Source organism: Sciurus vulgaris, assembly GCF_902686455.1.
Source record: "Sciurus vulgaris genome assembly, chromosome: 1".
Taxonomy (NCBI): Eukaryota; Metazoa; Chordata; class Mammalia; order Rodentia; family Sciuridae; genus Sciurus; species Sciurus vulgaris.
This window is the reverse complement of record NC_136461.1, coordinates 172,203,825-172,229,544: the sequence shown is the minus strand read 5'-3', so window position 1 is coordinate 172,229,544 and position 25,720 is coordinate 172,203,825. Positions and strand designations below refer to the sequence as shown.

General features: G+C 41.0%; 1 protein-coding gene across 1 annotated transcript in view; it reads right to left on the bottom strand.

Moving 5' to 3' along the window:
- LAPTM4B (lysosomal protein transmembrane 4 beta) overlaps positions 1-25,720 on the bottom strand; it is a 63,635-nt gene that overhangs the window by 24,096 nt on the left and 13,819 nt on the right. Inside the window, exons 2-4 of the mRNA XM_079126304.1 lie at positions 17,562-17,673; positions 4,124-4,197; positions 3,638-3,760 (exon numbers count right to left, since the gene is read on the bottom strand). Of these exons, the coding sequence (XP_078982430.1) occupies positions 3,638-3,760; positions 4,124-4,197; positions 17,562-17,673 (309 nt within the window). The remainder of the gene's footprint in view (positions 1-3,637; positions 3,761-4,123; positions 4,198-17,561; positions 17,674-25,720) is intronic.

Sequence of the window (25,720 nt, the reverse complement as noted above, 5' to 3'; positions counted from 1 at the left end):
GTTACAAAAGGTGTGACATGGGGAGAGACTAGTCTGTTCTTAATCCAGGCAGTAACTCCAGAAAAGGGGAAATCAAAGGAAGAGTCATGAGTGAGACCTGAAAATACCACATAGCTTGCCTACTACACAAATTTAGAAGTTAGTAGTACCAGGGCATATTTTGTGCACCTGGAATTTCTGGGAGTTCCGGACATTCTAGAGCATGTACAGGGTAGGGGGTTAGATTTAAAGATGTTTTCTTTACGTAAGGTATTCTTGCTGATGTTACTTCTTTTTTTTTTTTTTTTTTTTGCCAATCTGATTTGATGTTACTTCTTTCTAGGGAGCAGATTCTCTTACACTAACAAGAATTTACAGTATCTTAAAAAAAAAAAAAAAAAAAATCAGGGGATGGGGATGTAGCTCAGCGGTAGAGTACTCGCCTAGCATGAGGCCCTGAGTTTGATCCCCAGCACCTGAAAACAAACAAAAAGAAAGTCCTACCATCTGACTTCATTGATGAACTACCAGATCAAAGGAAACCTTTTTTATTTAGGAGGGTCTAAGTCTGCTATGGTTAGCAGGAGCAGGGGACTGGACTCCCCCAGGACACATGCGCCCGTCTGGTGACGGCCTGGGTGAGGACGTGGGGAAGGAGACTGCGAGCCACCCTGCCTTTCATCTCTTCACCACCCAATACCGTATGTTTGGATTTCCCACGAGCAGTGCTCTGAGACAATGAGGAAGTTTCAAATAAGTACACAGAGAAGCCCTGAGAGTCATGTGCCTGGCTCCTATTGCTCAGGGTGAACAGCATGTAATGGTTTTCAGATCTTTCACTCTGGGCAAAATCTAGGAAATAAAATCAAAGTCATTCATTGAGATCATTCACAAAATCAGACTTTTCCCTTACAGCTTGAAAGAGATTTTTTTTGTAGTAGTGATTTTTTTCTTTTTTCTTTTTTTTGGTACTTGGGATTGACCCTAGGGGTACTTAACTCCTGAGCCGCAGCCTCAGCCCCCACTTTTTATTTTGAGATAGGGTCTCACTAAATTGCTGAGTCTGTTTTGAACTTGCAATCCTCCTGCCTCAGTCTCCTAAATTGCTGGGATTACAGGTGTGCACCACCTTGCCCAATTGTAGTAGTGATCTTAAAGGGTAAGAATAACATAGTGTTGTTCACAAGACCAACAAGAAATCATATTGTTTCTGTGGTTTCATTACAGGAATGAATTAAAGAAGCATGGGATCTCTTCCATAAAATCTTGACACACTTCCCCCAGAAAAGTGGACCTGGTTTCTACACATAGTTAGGATCTATAAAAAGATATGCATAACTTATTTCAACTATGTTTGACAGGACTCCACATAAATAAACTGAACAGGCATTAGAATTAAGTGGGGGGCTTGCCTCCAGACTTCTCAGATAACAGCCTCTCTGGACTCACTCTATCTCAATCTGTCAACAGAGCCTCCATTATCAGGGGAACTTCAATGCTGCCATTCATTACTGTCTTTAAGGCATTGCTGATAACGTGTAGGCCTCACTCCTTCAGCCTAGACTAATCTTTAAGTAGAACATAGAGAAGATATTCACTTGCATTAGTTGTAATTACAAATAAAAGTAAATGTTGGATGGTTTTTTACTGATATTTTAATTACTATCAGCTCTAAAAAACAAACCAGGAGGGAGTGACAAAACAATATGGAGCTCAAAAGGAAGTCTAGGTAGATTCTGAGCATTCTACATGCTTGCCTTGCATGTTAGGCTTTATGCTCCTTATTAAATCTCTGCAGCATACAGAATGCAGCACGAGATCTACTACTCAAATGTCCAGGGCTGGCATATAGTTCATCTTCGTGTCTCCATCACCATCATCATCCTGTCCCAACTCCTCCCATGCCAGATCATGCTAAGATAGTATTTCTTCCTCTCTTCAGGGATGATTTTGGGAGCCCAGAACCAGAAGTCATCATAACAGAGTTTAAAAAAAAAAAAAAATCCTTTAACACCAAGGTAACTCTACACCCTGCTAATTCTATTATAACCCCTTATGGAGGAATACTCAGCTATAATACAACTAGCATGCTATACCAGAACACAGACCTGTTTTCTAAAACAAAGCTATTACTAGTAAGAATGGCAGCCATAGCAAATGACAAAGGAGATCCTCTTTTACAATTATATTTTATTTTTATTTAAATTTTTTGTGGTGATAGGGATCTAACCCAAGGCCTTAAGCATATTCTAGAACTAAGCCATACCCCTGGCCTGACAATGTACTTTTAAGGAGCAAAACACTTGGTGCTTTTTGTGCTATGTCTGCTGGGTACCAGTTATGGGGCTGGGGCATGACTGTCATCAGGATCACAAACTTGGGCTGGGTGTGGTGGTGCATGCCTGTAATCCCAACACCTTGGGAGGGTGACAGGAGGACTGCAAGTTTAAGACCCTCCTGAGTGGGGCTGGGGCTGGGGCTCAGCGATAGAGCGCTCGCCTAGTATACGTGAGGCACTGGGTTCTATCCTCAGCACCACGTAAATAAATAATATAAAGGTATCGTGTCCATCTACAACTAAATATATATTAAAAAAACAACAACAACAGATCACAAACTTCTCTTGCCTCATTTCCTCCTTTCTTCCCTCCAGCCTACCCGCTGCTCCGCTGCTCTCATTTCCCCTGAACTTTTTGGTTCCCGATTTTCACATCACATCCCCCAGCCTTATCTCTTCCATCTCATAAGAACTCTGCTCCTTCCCCAGTGCTCAGACATTACTTTAAAAAAAAAAAAAAAAAAAAAAAAAAAAAAAAAAAAACCCTAAGAATGAATATTCTCACCATTTAAAATATTCCAAGATTTTGAAGAAATTAAATTTTAAGACAAATTCCCAATTTAAAAAGCAAAGTTTTTAAGATGTGAATGAACACACATTCCAACCTCTGTTATATGTTTTATGATCAAATAAGTTTGAGAAACAGTGTACAGCAGAGTTCCAGTTCTCGCATACAACAGCAGAGGCAAAAAGCTATGCTTTGCTCATATCTAAGCAAACTGTTATTTCACAAAGCAGAATTATCAGCAATTAGACTGTAATTTAGGTAGGTTCATCAAATGCCACTATCAATGCCACCAACTTATCTCCCTCAAGCTTAGGGAGATTTTAATTTCACAAAAGGTATCCTAAGAAACCAAAACTTTTTTTTTTTTTTTTTGCGGTGCTGGGGATCGAAACCAGGGCCTTGTGTTTGCAAGGCAAGCACTCTACCAACTGAGCTATCTCCCCAGGCCCCCAAAACTCTTTTTAAGATTACATTTAAAAATCTCTGATCAGACCAGGCATGGTTGAGCATGCCTGTAATCCCAGCAGTGTGGGATGCTGAGGCAGAAATTGGAGGCCAGTCTTAGCAACTTAGTGAGATCCTGTCTCAAAAATAAGGGGGCTGCGGGGAGCTGGTAATGTAGCTCTGTGATAGAGCAACCCTGGGTTCAAATTCCAATACTAGCACCAAAAAAAAAAAAAAAAAATTAGTAATCCAAATGCAAGCTAAGACTCCACAAACCAAAGTATGTAAGCCCATCTCTATAATCCTATGTCTCTTACTTAACCAGGTTTCTCTCAGGACAAGAAACAGTCATTGGGTGGGCCACGTACCAGCTGGCGTATATATTCCTGAATGGAGTTTGGATAAACAAGCACAGTGACTGCAACCAAGGTGTTCAGGGCAAAATCAAAGATCTGGTAACAGAAGAACGGGATGATCCAGGCAGCATGTTGCTAAATGTAAGAGAAAATAGCACGTTAATACACTTGGAGTGACAAAACATTATTTTCTTGAGTTCAAAGAAATTTTTTTAATCTAAAGGGACATGGTAGAATTCATTAAATCAGGTCATGAGAGCAACTGGCATGCCAAATGGAAGTAGCTAAAAAACACGACTCTGCAAACATGTCTGTGATAATAATATTGGTTTTACTGGATTTCCTAGTAACATAGGATATCAGTGAAAGATCTAAACTTCCAAAAATTCTGAAAAAGAAAACTGGGAATAATTACTTCACACTTACTATGGCTAAATACAGAGAATACACATGCAAGAGACAGAGGAAAAGGCCCAGCATCTTCTTACGGCTACTGACCTTGTATGCTCCGTAAGTCGCCATTGCACATATCAGGATCATGAGGAGAGAAACTGCGATAGCGATGCACATGTCTGTCAAAGAGTCAAGACAATTAGTAGCAAATCCACTGTTCAAGCACTGGAGTCTCTCCTCAAAGGTATTTTGTTTATAAACCAATTACAAGTAACAACTTTATGCAAAACAAACCACCAGGTTTGTTTTTAACAAGTAGATGATAGCTAACAGAGGTAAATAAAGTGACAACGATGTTCTCCCTGAATTATAAATGATGGTAGATACAAGATTTTAAAAACGAGAAAGAGATATAGGTTACAGATATCAAAAAAAGTCTGTTTTTTTTGGTCCACTGAACTATGTAAATAATGAGTTAGGTGTTCTTTGATAGTCACATAGATGTCTAACTTGTATTTTATAAACTTGAGTGCCTCATGACTCAAATTAAAATTTTCCATAATTTGCTAATTCACTTAAAAATCCCAATTTCTTTTCATGGCCTTGATTCTATAGTGTGCCTACCTCTCTACTTTTACCTCATCTTTCTTGCTCACTATAACCCGGCCACACCGTTTGGTTTGTTAAACACAAGTTTGCATCATCACTTGCAGTTCACACCGACCAGAAGCAGCTCAGTCGTATTTCCGCATCGTCAGCACCTGCTTTTCAATCATTCAGGTCTCAGCTCCGATATCAACACTGCAGAGAGCTTCCCTGAGTTCTCTAGTTAAGACAGCCCTCCCAGTCACTATCACGTTACTGGGGTATCATCTTTAGAGCACGCTCACCATTATCTGATTTCTATTTGTCACCAGTGTGATATCTGCTTCCCTTTGAAGTAGCCTTCCTAATGAAAAGAACCATGTCCACCATTATAACCGCACCCTCCAGGTGGACAATGCCCACTCTAGCAGCCATTAGCTACATGTGGGAATTGAACACTTGAAAAGAGGTTAATCTGAACCTACATGTATTATGAGATTAACATACACTCCAGATTTCAAGGACTTGGCACAAAGAAAAAGAATGAAAAATATTTCATTAGTAATTTTTACATGGGTTGGGGATATAGCTTAGTTGGTAGAGTGCTTTCCTTGCATGCACAAGGTCCTGGGTTCAATCCCGGGCACCACAAAGAAAAAAAATTATGCTAAGTAATTTTTACACTGATTACATGATTATATTTTTATGTACTGAGTTAAAAACAAAACAATTAAATTAATCTCACCTGTTTGTCTTTCTCAGGGTGGCCAGCAGAAAATTTATTATTATGTATGAGGTCATATTATATTCCTATTGAACAGTGCCAATCTAGAATGATACATCGTAATAGGTACTAAATGAACATTTATTTACAAGGTCCCTATCTTTAGGCAATTCTGATGAGAAGCCTGGCAAAACTAGGTTTCTAAGGATAATATATGGGGTCATCATCTGGCTGAGAGTACAAAACCCTGCTTGACAGTTTTGAAGGCATTTTCACAAATGTTTTAATCTTCTTGACTGAGGTAGATGTTATTGTTCCTACTGAACAGATTATAGAACTAGGGCTCAGAGGTTATATAACTGAGATAGTGTTTGCATCAAAAGGATAAGCTATGACTAATTCTGTTACGATTTCAAATCTCTGGTTCTTTCTACCTTATCATACCACACCATGCTGCTTCTACTTAAGCTATGAACATTGACCAACGACGAACCTGGGCTGCCATGTCCTCTAGGTTTTTCTCTAATGCAAAACATTCTAGTGTTAGAGGCATCCTCTGTATCCTCCGCTTCAGGTGAGAAATTTTAAGCAGGAGGTTTACAAAGTACCTTCTAGGCCAGAAATGAAGATATGGCAACAAAGGCCTCAAGATAGTTAAGGTTCTGGCCAGCATAGGGGCACACACACTGTAATTCCAGTTAACTTGGAAGGCTGAGGCAGGATGAGCCCAAGTTCGAGGACAACCTGGACAACTTAATAAAATCCTATCTCAAAATGCACAATAAAAAGGGTTAGAGATGTAGCTCAGTGGTAAAGTGCCCCTGAGTTCAATTCCTAATACCAAAAACAAAAAAAGGTGAAGAGGTAATTCTCAAAAAGAAGAAAAATCAGGCACAGTGGCGCACACCTGTAATCCCAGCAGTTTAGGAGGCTGAGGCAGGAGGATCTCGAGTTCAACGCCAGCCTCAGCAACAGCAAGGTGCTAAGCAACTCAGTGAGACCCTATTCCTAAATAAAATACAAAATAGAGCTGGGGATGTGGCTCGGTGGTTGAGTGCCCCTGATTTCAAGCCCCAGTACCAAAAAAAAAAAAAAAAAAAGTGATGAAAACAGGACAATCAGTAGTACTCGCTACTTAAGAGTGATTTCTTTGAAGATGTACACAAGCTTTTGGTTTATTTCATAACTCTAATGTTTACATTTTACTTTTGGAAGGGAAACAAAAAAACTTCACATATGCCTCATGGTATCACTGTAGGTTAATGGGGAGAATACACTTGAGTGCATTTAACATGCAAAATCTTTTTTCAAAGACTATAAAACCCAGAGAAATTTAAAAGGTATAAATAAAAGTCATAAAGTATCTGATTACCACTCTCGATAAGAGGCTCTTTTTTTTGTACTAGAGACTGAACCCAGAAGCATTCTATCACTGCACCACATCCCCATCCCTTGTTTTGTCCTCTTTTGTTTTGAGACAGGGTCTCCCTCAGTTGCTTAGGGCCTCACTAAGCTGCTGAAGCTGACCTCAAACTTGTGATTCTCCTGCTTCAGCCTCCCAAGTAACTGGGATTATAGGCCTGTACCACAGCACCCAGCAATAAGAGGGTATTTATCATAATAATGTTACTAATGTGAAGAAATTCTCGAAATTCTATGTATAAATGATTTTGCCAACCACACTGCACAGACTGAATATATACCAAGTGTGTACAATAGCTTAGGTAGACCCAAAGTATCAATCAAAAACACGGAGCAGATAAAACAGGCTAATTCATTCTATCTCCAAGCAATCTACAGTACCTGCTCACCACTCTGAAAGAATGTGTAGTATACATAGTGAATAGAAGGAATTAAAATTCATTACCTGTAATGATATAAAGGCAATTAAGGAAACAATCCTGATAATACAGGGGTCTTGGGCTGGGGATATAGCTCAGTGGGTATGGCCCTGGGTTCAATCCCCAGCACCGCAAAAAAAAAAAAAAAAAAAAAAAAAAAAAAAAAATACAGGGGTCTTTGCAATTGATAATATTTCTGGTCACCCACAGCACCCACAGGAGTGCCCTTTACTTATACTATGCACAGTAGCCAGTCCAGCCCAACATCAGAGCACACAGATATCACATTGTTCCTGCCTTAGTAATGTAGTTCTAATTCAAAAAGAATTCTACCAAAGTTATACCACAGGTCACAAAAGTCGTAATGAGAAAATGTTTCCTGATACTCAATTATCCTTGAAAAGAGAAAAGGTTTATACAAGTTACCTCAAATGCCTCTGTTCAAATATTGTATTTCTGACTCTACTTTCTGTAATATCTCAGATTTGTTTACTTCTCATAAAACTCATAGCTAGCTTGCAAACTAGCTAATTTATGCTCACACATTTTGTCTAGTCAGAAACCAATCTTCCACATAGATTTCCTCTAATTTCGTCACATTTCTGGCACTGCAGTACATGAAAACGAACAGAATTGAGGGTATACTGTCACCATAAAGTATAGAGAACAACTATTTTCAGCTGAGTTCATAACAGTATGTAACTACTCTGAGCAAAATACAAAGACCTTGATCCCACAGGGGCAAATGGAACACCCAGAGTTCCAAATCTATGCTACGGGGTCCTACACTCTAAGGCTGAAAGCTTGGAGAAGAATAACAAGGCACTAATTCTATTGCTCTAAAACAGAAGGAATAATTTAACATGCTTCTTTTGCTTGTGTGGTGATTTTTTGTTTTGTACTACACAAGAAGAGGATTTTCTTGTAATGTGCTTATTTATAGTTTTAGGCTTAAACCCAAAATTTATTTCATAAATACTCAATAGGTATAAGCTAGGATAAACACTATAGAAAGCAGCTACAAAAACTAACAGAACAGAGTCTATTCTCAAGGAGCTTAGGAAGAGGGAGGAATTCAGAAGATAAATGAAGGGAGGAGGGGAGCTCAGAGGCAATCATATTATTTTCAGTCAAAAGGAAGAATAAGTCAGGGCTGAAATTGTGGCTCAGTGGTAGAGCACCTGCGTAGCACACGTGAGGCCCTGCGTGAGGCCCTGGGTTCAACCCAGAGCACCACATAAAAGTAAAACAAAGTTATTGTGTCCACCTACAACTAAAATATACAGATATATTTTTTAAAAGTTTAAAAAAAAAGAATGAGCAGAATAGAGTACTTGTTCAAGTCCTCTTTTTTCCCTCATAATTTTTTCAACAGAGATATAGTTCACATACTATAAAATTCACTCTTCTCGCGTGTACAATTCAGTGGCTTTCTTTTTTTTTTAGTATATTCACAAGGTTGCACCACCATCACCAGAGCACTTTTATTCCCCACCCCCCGCCAAAAAAAATTCCCTAACACCAGTTATCAATCACTTTCCACTCCCTACTCCCCAGCACCCAGTACCCCTTGTCTGTGTTGCCCACTATCAGTGTTGCAGGAATCAGACAAGAAGTGGCAGAGGGTACTTGAGCCAGAGTGGGAGAACTTCATTTTATGCCAGTGGGCCCAGAGGACATCAGTCAGACTCCAAATTCTGAGCCCCCATCTCCAGTTTCTCACATCATGTAGAGGCTCTCTGGTGCCATCAAATTTCTGCCTACACGATATATGGTGATATATGGTCGGGCAGTTGAGTTTCTTGTGGGAAGCATGTTCATAGAAGCAGAGTGTGAACTGGCTCCTCTCACAAGGCCCAGAGATAAATCTTATGGGGGCCTTTACACACCAAAGGGGAGTAGTTATTCCTAGGGGTAGTTATTTACAATCCAAAAGGTAGGGGTCCCTGGTGTTAATCAGGTTTCCAGAAGAAGAGCTGACTAGAAAGGGCAGGGGAACTCTCCCTTTCCCAGGCACTGATTCTCATGACAGTGTCACATAGTTTATTTTACATCCAGGCCTGCATTTGTCATCCATTACGTTTACTTTCTGTCTCTGCGGATCTGCCTACTCTGCACATCATATAAATGAATCACACAGTATGTGGTCTCACGTGTCTGGCTCCATTCATTTAGCATCGTGTTTTTAAGATTCACACATGGTATAAGACACGAAGATTTAAAATAACCTATAAAAAGTTAGGATTTGTTTATTAAATAATGTACTTAAATACCAACTTCAGAGAATCTCTCAATTCACCGTTCCCTAAAATAAAGAGATTAATTCCTGCCAGCCAATATTACACTGAGAAATTAAATGCACTTGATTCTCCTAAGGTTGCTTATGGAACAACAGACAATCCAATAAGCATTTACATTGTTTTGTGATTATGGTCACTGGAGAACTAAGCTGTGTGACGGGACCTCAAGAAAGTAAATTTAATAAAAAGAAGCATGATCTAGACAGGACAGGGCTGCACGCTTATAATCTCAACTACTTGGGAAGCCGAGGCAGGAGTGTTAGGGGACATACAGATGAGGATGGTGGGAAAATGAGGTTAAAAGAATAATTCTATAATATGGGCCCACTGTGCTGGCACCCACATGCTTTCTTTGCCAAAAAAGCAATATACCTGCAGCCCTCTGGCCCAAATGGACAGGATATGTCACTTTCTACTTGAAAACTACCTGTTATCTGCAAGGAAATGCAGGCAGGAAATAACCTTCATAAGAAGAACCCACGTTACTTTGAAGGGAGACATTTGGTCTTTCCACAGACCAGATTCTGGAAGATAATAACACCTCCTAACCACAAAACCTGTAAAAATGATTAAGAATCCAGTTAGAACTGCTCAGCATGGGCCAAGGGAACCTAGCATTGTCATGGCAATGGGTACTTGAAAGTCTGATATCCCTGCTGTCAAAAGTCAAGAGGTGGACCTAGGCAGGACTCTGGAAACTTCCCTAAGACCCCCAACAAAACTTGAGGGCAGGAGAGGCACTTGGCTTCTCTCCTCTGAGAGGACCTACTCTCTTCCTTGACTGTCCCCCTTTCCCTTTTCCTATCCCTTCAATAAACTCATTCTTGCTACTCTGGACGTGTCTAAAATCTCTCTAACTTGATCACAAGAACTGAGGTTTGAAGAAGGGGTCTTTGTACTTCCTCAGTTTCCCAGAAGGCCCCAGCTCTGTAACAGGAGGACCTCAAGTTTGAAGCCAGCCTGGGCAACTTAGGGAGACTTGTCTCAAAATAAAATTTTAAAAAATGAGGCTGGGGATGTAGCTCAGTGGTAGAGTACCTAGCATGTGCAAGGACCTGGGTTCAATTTCCAGTACTTTTCAATGAGGCCTCCATTAGTAGCAAGATTCCTATAGGGTCAGTTTAGACAAAACCCTCATCTGTGGCACCTGATCACCCTCAATATCTGATCACACTCTTAACCTCAATCTCTTTATCACTCTGGCCTGCTTTCAAAAAGAATCCTGCTGAGTCAGTCTACCAACAATTCCTCTCAGTAATTTTCCATCCACTGACCCCCACCCTGCTCCTTAGCTATAAATCTCCACCAATCTTCACAGGAATGGGAGTTGGGCTGGATCTCTCTTCCTCTGGGCAAAACCTCACTGCAGTAGTCCCTCTTGAATAAGTCTTCTTCACCACTTTTTAACAAGAGCCTAAATGATCTTTGACACAGTAAAACAGAAACAACAAGTCCTGGGAGAATGCATATGCTATGTAAATACTCTCTAAAGTTCAAGCTGTGAGAGTTAAAGAACAGATCAATTCCAGATAAAAACGCATGTGGTTATCTACAAAGAACAAAGGAATGAATGACAGGCGGCTCTGAAGAATGGTTCTCCGGACACAGGAAATGTGGAATCAAGAAGGGGAAGACAAGACTCTGAAAGTTAAGGTAAAATTCAGTTTTTTAAAACAAACTGCCAGGTACACAAGTATAGTATGATAATTTGGTGTATTTTATAAATATTTTATAATATTGTTTTGTACCTACCCAAAATTTAATAAGACAATTTTAGAAAAAACCAAGAACTCCAAATTGTTGTTAATGAAAAATACTGGTGGTTCACTGTATGTGCAACTTTTCTGAAAGGTTTCAAGTTTCTCAACATAAAGTGTGGGCTCCTGGCAGTGGCACATGCCTGTAATCCCTGCGACTCAGGAGGCTGAGGCAGTATGATCACAAGTTCAAAGTCAGCCTCAGTAACTTAGCAAGGTCCTAAGCAACTCAGAGAGAGACTCTTGTCTCTAATAATATATAAAAAAGGGCTGGGGTTGTGGTTCAGTGGTAGAGCACTTGCCTAGCATGTGTGAGGCACTGGGTTTGAGTCTCAGCACTACATATGAATAAAAAAATAAAGGTCTACCTACATCTAAAAAAATTTTTTTAAAAGGGGGGGGATATGGCTCAGTTGGTAGAGTGCTTGCCTTGCATGCACAAGGCCCTTGGTTCAATTCCCAGCATCACAAAAAATAAAATAATAAAATAAAATTAAAATTAAAAAAGGGGTGGGCTGGAGAGGTAGCTCAGTAGTTAAGTGCCCCTGGATTCGATCCCTAATACAAAACAAAAAAAAAAGTGGAGGGGGATAGCAAACGGTTCTCACATTAAATCCATGCTAAATGATAAATGATGTACTGATTTCAAAAGTTTTAAAATGTAAACAACAACAATAAAATGAATCATAGAAGCAGCAGGTGAGGGGAAGCACACAGAAGGGACACTGGGCACCTGGGTTACTCCGTTCCTGCGCAAGCAAGGGCAATCGCATGACTTCAAACCAAGGAGATTCTGTGGGCTCCATGTATTTTAAGAGTTTAAGATATTTAGCAAAGTTTTTTTTTTTTTTTTTTTTTAACTTTATTTATTATGTGCTGCTGAGGATCGAACCCACTGGCTCACATGTACCAGGCAAGCACTCCACCAGAGCCACAACCCCACCCAGCCCTTTTTCTTCTTTCTTAAGTAGGGTTCTTCTAGGTAAAGCAAGAAAATTGGCACCAAGTAAAAAGGCTGGTGAAGTAGAACACCCAAGATTAAGCGTGTGAATGACTGCAGGAGGCCTTCAATCTGCCTTTTCAAATCCACTCTCTGACCACGGGAGGTTACCAGGAGGTAACGATGGGGCCCTCTTTGTCCTCTGGTTTTGGGTGCAATTGGCCAAGTTGAGCTCATCTAGAAGATCAGATGGAAGAAGAGTCAGACTGCCCCCTGCTGAGGTCACCCTGGGTTGACTGTGGCCCTAGTACAAATGTCTCTGCCCCTTATGAAGATGTTAACTCCAGGTGACTCTCTGACTCCCAGCCCCAGTAACTACAACCTCTTGTCCTTCCTTGAGTTCTGGGAATAATAGGTGTGATTATACAAAGGACTCCACCATCCCTAGTGCTCTTCTTATTCCTAACACACCTTTACAAAAAGTTTCCTGGAAAATAAACATTTATTGAATTATCTTTAGAAACATCGAGAAAAAGAGCAGTGAAATATAGTCAAGGTGCAGAGTATGTGTCCTGTTAAACCACATGATTTAAAAGAGGGGGTATGAACAACAGATGGAAGGATGGAACAATGGTAGAGTGGATGGAATAGAACAAAGGGCTGGGATGGTTACCTTAGCTCAGCTTCTGCTGCCATTAATTGTCTTTCTTGAAGGCTGTTGGAATCCGTGTGAAAAGAGCAGGTAGGAAGCCTGGGGCCCTTCCCCGATGCCAGAGCAAGGTACGGGGAAAGCCCCAGCTCTGCTCAGAAGAATCACCCCCCCTCACACACACACACACCTTGCACAGGCACATGCTCACTCACTATTTCTGAGTTCTTAATCATCAACACTGTCAAACATTAGAAGAATATGATGAGTTTCCATCACCCATTCTGCCTGTATTGTTTCATCTCTCACCACTGCATTTCTGACCATTCTACCATTGGCAGAAATATGGGCTGTTTCCAGTTTTTGGTTATTATGAATAAAGTCATGTTTATACAAAGCTTAAAATGCACATGAGCAGGGCTGGGGTGGCAGCTCAGTAGGCGAGTGCTTGTTCAACGTATGTGAGGCATGGGCTCGGTTCTCAGCACCATATGTAAATAAAATAGAGGTCCACTGACAACTAAAAAAATATTTAAAAAAAAAAAGCACATGAGCACTCATTTCGTTTTTTAAAATATTTTTTAGGATGTTGATATATCTTTTATTTCTTTATTTATATGTGGTGCTGAGAATCGAGATGCTAGGCAAGCACTCTACCACTGAGCCAAAACCCCAGTCCAAGCAACCCATTTCTGTAGGGCATATATCAAGGAGTCAAATTACAAGGTCATTGGGTTGGTGTATATTTAGCTTTAGTTTTCCCAAAGTGGTTGCGCAATTCATATTCCCAGCAGCAGTCTGAGAATTCCACTTGTTCCACATCCACACCAAGAGGGGGTATGGTCATCTCAATTAATAATGCCTGCCTGCCACTTTGAATGGGTGTGGTGATTCACTATGTGGTTGTAATTTTCATCCTTCTTTATAATGAATAACATGGAGAACAGTCCATATGCTTAGTGGACATATGGATATCTTATCTTCTTTTGTAAGGTATTTCCTATTGATTTCACTCAGAATCATTTATTACAAAGACCAACCTATTTCCAATAAATGTAAGGTGTCTTTATCTTAAATCAAGAGACCATTTTCCATAAGGTTAACCAACAATTCTTGATTACTTTTCTGGCCATTTCCTTTTTCAGACCAGTTGGTTGACCCAGGGAATGTTTGACTAGAAAGACAAATCTGATGCAAAAGCAATCAGACATTAATTTGGACAATCTGCTGCCTGGTATTGTGAGTATAGTTCTGACCCTTGCTGTTACAGTTGACTGCCACATCATTAAAATCTCGCAAATAAAATCCTGAGTCTATTCTCAGAAAGTTCTGAGTGTGTAATACAATATGCCACACATTCACACCTTCTCAATCTTATTCTTTGGTCTTCTAAGTCAGTAGGCCAAATAATTTTTTCCTTTAACCTTTTGTTCTGAAGTCATTTCAGACACATACAAAAGTTGCAAACACAGAAGAGATCTCATATATACCGTGCTCCATGCTTCCTCTAATGTTAATTTTTTTTTTCTAATGCTAGTATAATGATCAAAACAAGAAGTCACCAGGTGCAATGGGGCACACCTGTACTCCCAGTGGCTTGGGAGGTTGAGGCAGGAGGATCACAAATTCAAAGCTAGCCTCAGCAACTTAGTGAGGTCCTAAGCAACTCAGTGAGACCCTGTCTCTAATAAAATATAAAAAAGGGCTGGGGACATGGCTCAATGGTTAAGAGCCCTTGGGTTCAATCCCTAGTACCAAAAAAAAAAAAAAAAAAAAAACCCAAGAAGTCAGCATTGCTACAATGTTGTTAAACTATACACTAATTACAGATTTTATTTGCATTTCACCTATAGGTCCACTGTTTCCTCTTCATGTCCTTATTCTGTTTCAGAATCTAATCTCGAATCCCATACTTCACTGAGTTATGTTTCATTAGTCTCCAACCTATGTCAGTTTCTTACCATTTCGAGCCTAGTCAACTTGTCATAAATAAAAAAAAAGTATTTATAAATTACCACTATAACTATATTGCCACTATTCCTGTATTAGAAATGGCAAAGGGCTAGATTTATTGTTGGATTTCATTTTTTTAAAGGACTAGATTTAAAAGTGAGGAGAATTTCCTTTATTTTTTTTCTTTATCCCACTGAATTCACCCATGGACCCCACTTTGATGTAAACAGGAAATAGGTTTCCTTCTACCGGATCATTTTAGGAAAAGAGCACATGGGAAAGTGAGATAAATTCCTGCTCTTCCTGGATAAAGTCTTCAAATAGCTGCCATCATTCAAAAAGATAGTAACATAAAATTGCTATATTAACTTGCATCATTTTCTAGCAAAGATTAAAACAATTGATTGTACCAGTCTCAAGGACTACTCAATTCTATCCACATGAATTAAATATTAAAGGCTTGTCCACTGCAGTGACTTCTGACCTACAAGCTTATTAAAAGAGATCAAAACATATGGAAAGGAAATGTAAGAGGGAAGAAGTTTCAAAAATAGATTCACTCAAGTGAACATCTACTCTTCCGTACCTTCGTAACTGTGTGATTTAAATGATCATCTTAAAAGTAATTACAAACTATTCTTTTAAACTTTTCAGATATATGAAACACAAGAGAAACATCAAATGCACTGGAATATCCAGGACATCACAAAACAATTACTATTTTAAAGTCTTAAGCACCAGCAAGCCTTTGAAGGCAGCTAAATTAAGCTTATCCTGTCACATAGTCATTCCCCAGCTGACTCTCCCCCAGTTAGAATAAGACATGCAGTGTTATCATTTGATCCAGATAGAACCACAGTGGTATCAATTTAAAACTTATTTTTCTAACCTCAATTACCTCAGAAGGGGAATCCTCCTCCTGGAAACAGCACAAGAGAATTTATTTTTAAATATCAATCAAATGTTTCATATGTAGTTTATATAGTCTTTAAACTCAGAAAGAAGGAAAGCAGAGAGATTATTTTAATATGAATGGAACTGGAAGAATTCCTAAGAGTAATGCAGTTATTCAGAATTAAGGGAATAAATATTATAGCATAAGTCATGTCTTTGGCAAAGTCCCAAGCTCCAGGACAGTATAATGCCCCTGACTTCTTAACTCTTGCTATGAAACAAATGACTCCTGTTCTTTGTTTATTTGCCACCTATTGCTATGGCTCCTGCTCCTGACCTTACAAGTTGGGGCCCCTCCAGGGCTTGTCCTGGGACTCCTTCCATTTTCTCTTTCCTCTCTCCTTAATACAAATGCCTTTGGAGCTGATGTCCTCCACTTTAGGACAGCTAATATGTTTCAATTCCAACAGAGCTAAATAACAGTGAAATGTACTGAGTTCTTAACTATGGGACAGACCTCCATTCCGAACACTTTGTTTCCTTTTCTTTTTTCTTTTAATATGGAACCTTCATGAGAAATTTGCATGTCCTCTTTGCTCAGGAGCCATGCTAATCTTGGCTATATTGGTCCAATATTGGTATATGTGCTGCTGAGGTGCTTGCTTAGCACTTTGCATGTAGTCTCACCCACAACCCCATTAAGTAGGTAGATACTTTGATTAGTTCCTTCAGGAGGAAACTAAGGCACACGGAGATAAGTGATAAACTCAAGGTTAGAAAATTTAACACATGGCAGGATCAGGATTCAAACTGGCTTCTAGTTAGAGTCCACATGGCTAAGAAGGATACTTGGTTGAGTCCCTTAAGTCAAAGTCTAGTTTTTTCCCCCAGCTATGTTCCCACCTCCTGACCCCTGACTTCCTTACCTCAGTAAAGACTCATATCACCTCTTCAAGCTGGGGAGTAAGTCATCTTTGATTTCTCCCTTTCCCCCACTGCCCAGACCTCCATCCTCAACGCAGCCTAGACTCTAGAAGCGGCCCCAAAACCAAACTCCCAGGCTCTGCGCTTGCGATCAGTCTCTAAATGCACTCTCCACTCGGCAAAAAAAGCGATTTTCTGAAGATGCACATTAGTTTGTACGTTTACTTAAAAGTACTGAATAACTTTTTCTCATTCTGAAAATAAAATCCACAGTCCTCGCTGTCTTTCAAATGTTCCCATTCTCTCTTAAACTCTTATCTTTGCACCTTGGGCCACATTCTCTCCTCTTTAATTTGCCTCCCAGCGACTTCTTCCAACTCACGTGAATTTCCCAAAGCCAATGATAAATAATACATTTGCACAATCTTCTGTCTAGGATTCTGCACAGCTTTGCCCCTCAGGTAGCTTGGACGCAGCATGACCACGAGTAGTCAATGCTCAAGTTGCAGATTCCTGAGAGATGGTGCCTCCTCCCCACTTACCCCACACCCACAGTCCATTTGCCAGAAAGAGGCCCCAAATTCACAAATGAAACAGCAACATAGTTTCTAGAATGGAAGATCATCACCTCCTGGAAGAGAGGTAAATTTTGAAATGCATAATGGGATACCCATTAATCCTTTTAATCTTCCTTCCTGCCACTGACTCCTCCCAAAGTCCCCAAAAGGCCAGAGGTGAAAAGTCTGTAACAAAGTAATAACTTTAAAAAAAAGAATAAATTAATGTAGAACAGAGATAAAACATAGGCAGCACAAAAATATTCGCTGATTTCATTTTTTAACAAAGAAAAAAGTTAAAGTATCAGTTCAAATGGACCTGTGAATCAATATCTGTAACCTAATAGGAAGGACAAGCAGCTGGCTTCCCTGCCCTTGAAAATCCCAAAATATCTACAATTGCTATCTGATGTACTTACTGGCATCATCCATGAACTCAAAGTCCCCTCCTAGTTCAGAACTTGAAAAATGGTACTGATCTGGATCAGCCAGGGCACTCAGTAAAATCAAAAGTACCACCGCATTGATGATCTGCAATAAGAAAAAAAAAAAAAAAAATTAAAACTTAGAGCAATCACATGAAGTTTAATTCTAGCAGTGGCTTTACTCTCAACTTCGATGTTGAGGGAGCTGACACAGATCCCCAAGAAAGAAGCACCACCAGCCCTTTCAGCTGTGAGGGCACAGGTTTGGTGTGCAGATGATGGGCTCCCGCTGCCCCACCCTGGGCCCAGCACCCACAGCTGTGAACCACCTGCACAACAGACTGACAACAGTGGCTGGAAAACAACACCACTCTCCAGTTGGCAAAGCACTAATGAGCTAAGGGAGAGCAACCCAAGCTTCTTCAGGGGACCAAACATTTTTCACAGGATCAAAGCATGTGAGACCTTCCAGGAAACATGTTCAGAGAACAAATGGACAGCTATATGCAGAGCAGGCCCACTTCCGTCTTCTGGATTCTGCAGAGTATATACATTGTCCTCAGCTCATCCAGGTGGAAATCCTGTTCCTTACCATCTCCCTGCTCTGCTCTTCTTTTCTGTTCTCTATAGTATCACCATTAATAACTGAAATGGACAACACTCAGGCACCATGCTAAGCACTATGAGAGGGTTCTCCCTCTTAAGCCTACAATAATGGAATGAAGTAGGTACTAAACCAGGCACACTCCTGTAATCCCAGGTACTCAGGAAGCTGAGGCAGGAGGATCCCAAGTTTGAGGTCAATCTGGTTAACTTGGAGAAACCCTGTCTGAAATAAAATTAAAAGGGCTGGGGATGTGTTGGGGGCTATGCCATGCGGACTACGCCAAGAGGGCGCCCGGCAGCCAGCCAGAAGTTGTTTTGATCACATCAGCAGTGAGGAGGTCGGTTAACATAAACACACCCAGGTGATTTGTCATTGGCCGTGTTCTAATGAGTCCACGCACACAACGCGTGCACAGGTGTTCCTGAGTGCTCCTGCTCGGGCCTGCTCATTTTGACCTTGCCGTGATTGGGCAGCTGGCTCTTCACCTGATCTTTGCTTAACTGGCTTGGCCCTGCCCTCCGCCTCCTGGAGGGAATATAAGCGGGCAGTAGGCGGAAGGCAAGAAGCAGCAGCAAGCAGAAAGCAGCAGCAGTAAGCAGCAAGCAGGAGGCAGAAGGCAGATGGCAGATCGCTGGGCGGAGAACTGAGAACACACCTCTAGGTTGCAGATCACAGATCGCAGTACGCAGGACGCATCACTAAGAAGCACCTCAGATAGACAGCACCTTTAGCACGCACCTCTAGTATGCACCTTTAGATCACAGGATGCAGGACGCACCTCTAAGAGGAAGCAGCAGAACCCTATGAAGAAACATCTCTGATAAGCACAGAAGCCTGTCTTTCTCTAAAACGTCCTCTATAAGCAAAGCCTATCTTTCTCTCAAAGCCTCTCTATTCCTCTAAAATCAAGTAAGCCTCTTTTCCTCTATAAGCTAGAGAATAAGCAAGCAAGCAAGGAAGCAGCACAGGAATAGAAGTAGTTTATTTCCAGTCCAACTCTGATAAATACCCGTGCAATTGTTGCTGCAGGCGGTAACAAATATCCGCGGGATCGTTGCTGTGGGCGGCAACAGGGATGTAGCTCAGTGGTAGAGTGCTTGCCTAGCATGGATTCAATCCCTAGTATGGCCAAAAAAACACCAAGAACAAAGTAGGTGCTAAGTGATTCCTATTTTGTAGGAATAGAGAAAACTGAGGTTGAGGTGAAGAATACTGCCCAAACCAAGATTGGGTAGCTAACAAACTGCAGACACAGGATCTGAATCTAGGAATTTAAATCTCACAACTGAACCTCTTATAAAATCTCCTATTTATACTTTGCAAGCTGATTATCTTTGGGCTCATCATCTTCCTCATCCACATCCAACCAACTGCAAAATCCTGACGATTTCAACCTCTATATTTCTCTTTCTCTATTTTTTCTAACTGTCCTTGCTGAGAAACACTCAAGTATATCAACTTTGATGGGGCTTTGGAAGCAAGCATTCTAGAATTTAAGCAAGGTGCTGACTGAAACTGGTTATTTTTCTTTTTCTCTAAATGATCCAGCTCCATTTTACCCATGGAGAGGAAAAAAAGTGAATAACCTTCATACATATGGAAGAGCTGTTTGTTAACAACATTAACTAGCAGTGCACATTTGGAAACACCTATTTCCAGAAAAGGTTCACATGTAGAGTCAGGTTACTGGGTAAAGCATCCATTCCAGAACCTATTTTAAAATGGAAATCCCAAATGGCTATTTCACGGGTGTTGTAGAATTTGAAATTTTTTCCCTTCATTTTCCACATTGTCTTGTATAAAGCCTGATTGTTTTTTTTATAAATATAGTAATAAAAATAGCAATCCCCCAGAGTACACATATGTGTATGATTACTTTAAAAACATACTAAAGCATGTGTTTAAACTTTTTTAAAATGTGAAGTCAGTCACCCTTCCCACAGTAGTTTTTAGAATTATCCCATCTTGTTTCTCTCCAAAGACAGACAACACCTCAGAGCACACTTTGAACAGAGTACGATTAGCAAACTACTTAGAAAATTGTAGAGGCTGGATATGGTGGCACACAACTATAATCCGAGCAATTTGGGAGGCTGAGGCAGGAGGAGCACAAGTTCAAAGTCAGCCTCAGCAACTTAGCAAGGCCCTACACAACTCAGCAAGACCCAGGGCTAGGGATGTGGCCCAGTGGTAGAGTGCCCCCAGGTTAAATCCCTGGTACCAAAAGAAAAGCAAAAAACTGTTCAGAACACACATAATGCTTAAAGATATAGGCTAGTCCTCTGGCAGCACGGTAGTTAGCAAAGGCGTTATTTGACAAACTGTCAGGTTTTCTTGGCATTTCATTCCCTCTATTTGCTTATCTTTGAAAAAGATGTGAAAGATATCAGAAAGTAACATCAGATGAAATTTCACAGGAATGTGCTTTGGAAAACACAAATTTGGAATCCATGGGTGAAACTTTAAAGGAGGGGTAGAGTAAGGAAGTTAAGAAGAAAAGACAGCTGGACTCGCATGCCTGTTATCCTAATGATTCAGGAGGCTGAGACAGGATAGCAAGTTTAAAGTCAGCCTCAGAACTTAGCAAGGCCCTAAGCAACTCAGTGAGACCCTGCCTCTAAATAAGGGCTGGTGATGAGCTAGTGGTCAAGCACCCCTGGGTTCAATCCCTGGTACCAAAAAAAAAAAAAAAAGAAGATGGAAAGGTGAAGAGGTAGAGAGTGCCGTGCTAGCCTGGCTAAGGAAATAGAGGCCCACTTCAGAATCCTGTAGGGCTATCTGCAGAATTTGGATTTCATTCAAAGTATAACATCTGCCCAGAGGGAATGAGTGAACATATGTAAAATAACCCTAAAGCCAGTGACTGGCACACAATAGCCACTCCAATGAGTTTCCTTAACCTGTCACACTTCAACAAGAACTGTGAATGCTCTTGTCTGAAAATTACCTGTTTTCCAGATCCAGCCAGTATTATGCAGCTGTTTTCCTATCCTTTCAGTTCCAAGGAACCTGTCACCTCTTATTCAGCAAGTTATTATCCCCCTGCTTGGCTTACTCATCACAACAGTTACTAATTGCCTACAACATATCAGGTACCTTGCTAAGTGCTTAGGAAGATCTCCAAGGACTCAGAATATGAGGTGAAAAAGTCATGTACCCAAATAACACAAAGTGCAAAAAAGAGTAAGCATAATAAGAGTTCAGAGAAAGAATTAAAGTTCAAGGAGAAAGATATTCTGAAACCTAGGGCTGAGGCAGGTGACAGGAAGTTGTAAAGGAAATGGCCGTACCTGGGCCGGTACTGAGTGATGAGCAGGATTTGGAAAAGAAGAGTTCCAAGCATGAGCAAGGTCATGGAAGGAGGGACTAAAAATAGCAAGCTCAGTTTGGCTGGAACCCAGGAGATGTGGGGTGGGGGTGTGTTCATGAAGGAAACTTAGCATATGAAGCTGGAGATGCAGGATGGGGGCCAGATAGTGAGGAGCCCTCAAAACAAGGATAGGGATATGGGACTTTGTTCTACTAGTTCCTAAGATGCCTTAAAGGCTTTCAGGTGGGATATGACATATTCAGAGCTATGTGGTTAGGAAGCTAAAACTGACAGCAGTGGACAGCCTAAAAGGAAAGAAGGGACCTACTTTGGGGACTCCTGTTGAGAGGTGATAATGGCTTTATCCACTTCATCTACACTTCCCCCATAACCCTGTAAGACAACCCTGTGAGACTGTTATCTCCCATGTTAGCTGGAGAAGTTAAGTGCCTTGATCTTGGGTCCATGTGCAGCAGAGCCAAGGTTGGGACCCCAAGAGTTTGGAGGTAGACTCTATAGAGATGCAGTAACTGACCAGATGCAAAGATGAAGGATAAGGGAAGCAAACAAAACAGACTTCAAGCCTGGGAGCAAGAAATGGTCATGTCATTAACAGAAATGGGAAGGTTGCTGGGGGGTCATGAGGAAGTTGATTTTGGATTCCCTGTGCTGCGCCTACCTGTGGGAGAGTCACATGATCATGCTGTTAGCTGCTCCACCTGTCGTTGGACCTGCCTCACTATTCAGTTCTGGTCCTCATGCCTGAGTTGTGACAGCCTGGAACATTTCTGCTTCCCCTGCTCAGTCTCTGTAGCACTTGGTATGAGTCTGACAACAAAGTTCTGCCTGCTGGTCTGCTGTGTGTCCTTCTCTCTCCAGGGAGGGTCCTGGTGCCCCTGCCTGCCTGCCTGACAGCCCTACTCTACTTGGAACAAGATTCCACCCCAAATCTCTGCCTGGTGGCTTTCTGTGTTCACAGCCATAATGAGTCCTGGGGCCAAGGCTCTCCCAGTTGCTCCCCCGCCCCCACCGCACTTTGTAAGGTATCCAAATAAAGGAGATAAGGCTAGAACACCAAGAAAGATGGTAAGCTCCTTTGCTGCCACGAATGACTCACCACTGTGCTCTCTACTCACAAGGAGGGATTTTTCCAAACGGAAGATCTGCGGTGATGACTCTTTACTGTGTTATTATGTAAAACCTCAACAGTGGGGTGGATAAAGTAGATCCAGAGGAGTGACCCATGAGGACTTGGGGGTAGGGTTAGTCATGGCAGGTACTAAATGGGGTCAGATGGAAAAGTTCGAATATAAGTAAAAGGCCCAGGAACATTGGGTAAGGAGAATTTCCCAAAAAGAGAAAAGAGAAATCACCCGATCATCAATTCTGACCAAGAATGAAACAGCACCACAAATGAAAACCAGGAAGATGGCCAGGAGCAGTTACATAATGACCACAGTTAATCTCAATGTAGAAGACAGGAGAGGGCATGTTACGCTCTCCAGTTACTGCTCACATGCACTTGGTTTCCTTTGTCTGTTTTGACATGTCATGTACACACTGTTCCTGTGGTGTCACAAGTTTTTCCTTGTTCTTGACAATGATTACTCCCACATGTAAATAAACTCAACTTCTGTCCAATTACTTAAGTGGTATTAGGCCCTTCTATGTTCTCCAGAGATCCAAAGGGCTGTTCACCCTTAAATCATGTAATAGTTCCCAAATGAAGAGATTTGCAGCTTGAAAGATCGGTTGGCTGGTACTTTTTTTAAAAAGCCTCCACAAAAGAACCTTAAGAACACTCCAGCCCAGGCAGATAGTAATTAACACAAAGTTCGAATCCAAAAGCTATCACCGCAGACTTATTTATAATGAAAACTTGAAAGAAACGTAGAATGGCTAAATAACATTACAGTGAGTATCCGAATCCTATGCAAGCATTAAAACCATATTTTTAAAAATGTCAATGACAAGGAAGTGTTCACAGGATGGATGCTGTGGCACATGCCTATAATCCCAGTGGCTCTAGAAGTTGAGGTAGAAAGATCACATCTCCGAGGTCAGCCTCAGCAATTTAGTGAGACCCTGTCTCAAAATAAAAAAATAACAAGAGCTGGAAATGTGGAGATGTGACTCACTGGTAAAGTACCCCGGGTTCAAACCCCAGAACCAACAAATGAAAAAAGGGAAAAAAAAAAAAAAAATCTAAATTTTAGAATTTAATACATTTGGATGTATGTCTTATTTTATATAAGACCCTCAACACAGTCCTGTTCTGACATTTGCTATTTCAACTCAATCATGGTAAACATGATTGCTATTTCAACTCAACCATGGTATTTGGGCAGGGGGAGGCTGAATTTACATAATCCTATTTGCCTAAGAAATTGACTAAATTAACTCCAGTTCTGTGCTGAACTCTCTGCTGGAAATTGGGTTATATGGAGATGATTAAGATATGATCCCTGCCCTTAAGGATTAGTAGTCCACTGGGAAAAACACACTTCAACTGCCAAGTAAAATGCAGAATAAATGCTCTAACACTCATTAACTCATTCATTCAACTGTGCAAAAAATTAAGCATCACATGTATGCCAGGGATTATGCTAAACATCACATGTATATTATGGCAAACCCCCAAGGTAGCCCATTATCTAGTGGGGGAAAGAATTAAATAAACCTGATGCTCCATTCAGAGTGAAAATGAACTCTGCTATACTAGCAGGGAAATGGGGTGGTGTGTGGTTGAAAGAATTCACAGGAAGATGACATTATTAACACCAGAAAGTAACAGACTTGGAACTCTTGAGACAAAAATTATAGCAAATTTTAAGGTATCAGACTAAGTGACTAAGAACTGCTAAGAAAAACTCCAAGTAACACAAACATGAAAATGAGCCACTCCAGGTGGTCCTTTGAGCTGGATAATAATGGTACCCATGTTTCAAACTACTGAAGCCAAAAATAAAAAACTCTAGGTTACAGACTGTGAGGAAAGTTTAAGCAATAAAATGAGAGTCATGCTTTATTAGAACCATATTTCAATAAGCAAATATTAAAAATTTGGAGTCTTTTTTCCAGTAAATTCAATCAGGTCCTTGGGTTTCACTGTGTAGCTGGCAGCTTCATCCTTCTGGCTTGTCTTCTTCGTGGGTAGTGAATGGAATCAAGAAACCACTATTCCCCTATACACTTAGATGATAAAGCAGCTGTGCCCCCTATGAAGTGGGATTACTCTTATACCATTCTACAGGTGAGCACTGACTCCAGAGGAAACCTGCACCTTCTGAGGCTCAACTGTTGATTTTCTGATCACAAGTGTAATACACTTTCCTCCAAGAAGCCACCACGCCCCATTGTTCACAAGCCCTGGCCAACCCTGCTAACCGATCTCTGGCAGTAGGCTCAGGATTCTTCTCCAGGGAGTGCCAGTAAGTCAGTCGCTCAGAGAGTCGGCGTGCAAAATGAATCCAGTCTGCCAACGCAGCAGAAGCACTCCCTGTTTCTCTGAATGGATGTGGTTGGGCTCTGGTCTCCATTCTCAGGCCAAGACGGCACTGTATACTCTCAGAACACAAGTCCATGTAATTAATGAGGACGGTGTCCGGACAGTGGGCGAAGGCAAAGGATGGTCCCCTTGTGGAGGCAACAGCTAGGCTGTCAGAAGAGTGAGTGGGAGACACAGGAGAGCAGAATGTGGGAGTAAAGTTGTGAGAGAACATTTCGAACCTCCGAAGAGAAAGAGGCAGGCCCAGCCCAAAGCCTAGTCTGGGATGGGAAAGGAAGAGCTAAGCTCTATACATAAAAATATGTCAAGTACTAGGGGATTCAAGAGGCCAGGATGTAGAAAAAATATAAAGTTCAAAATGGCAAAATTAATTTTTCGCTGCTACAAACAAGGTGTCCTTTGTGTTCTAACACGCTGTGCCCAACAGGCCTGTGAGTCCTGTTTGTGGCAGCCCACTGCAACAACTTGGATGAGCCCAAAATATGCTGTCAAACACTGAAGTCACATTTTTTAACTCCCTGTTAGTTTTAACATATAAAGAGTGCTTTCTTCCTGTAGATGTTTACCAAAGACAAAAGTGAAACTCATAAAACAGAATGAAAGCAAAGAGAGAGTAACAGGCTTAACCAATTTGATATAATTTTTTAAAAAATTCTATTCAAGAACAGGGCATGCCTATAATCCCAGCCACTCGGGAGACTGGGGCAGGAGGATTACAAATTCTAGAC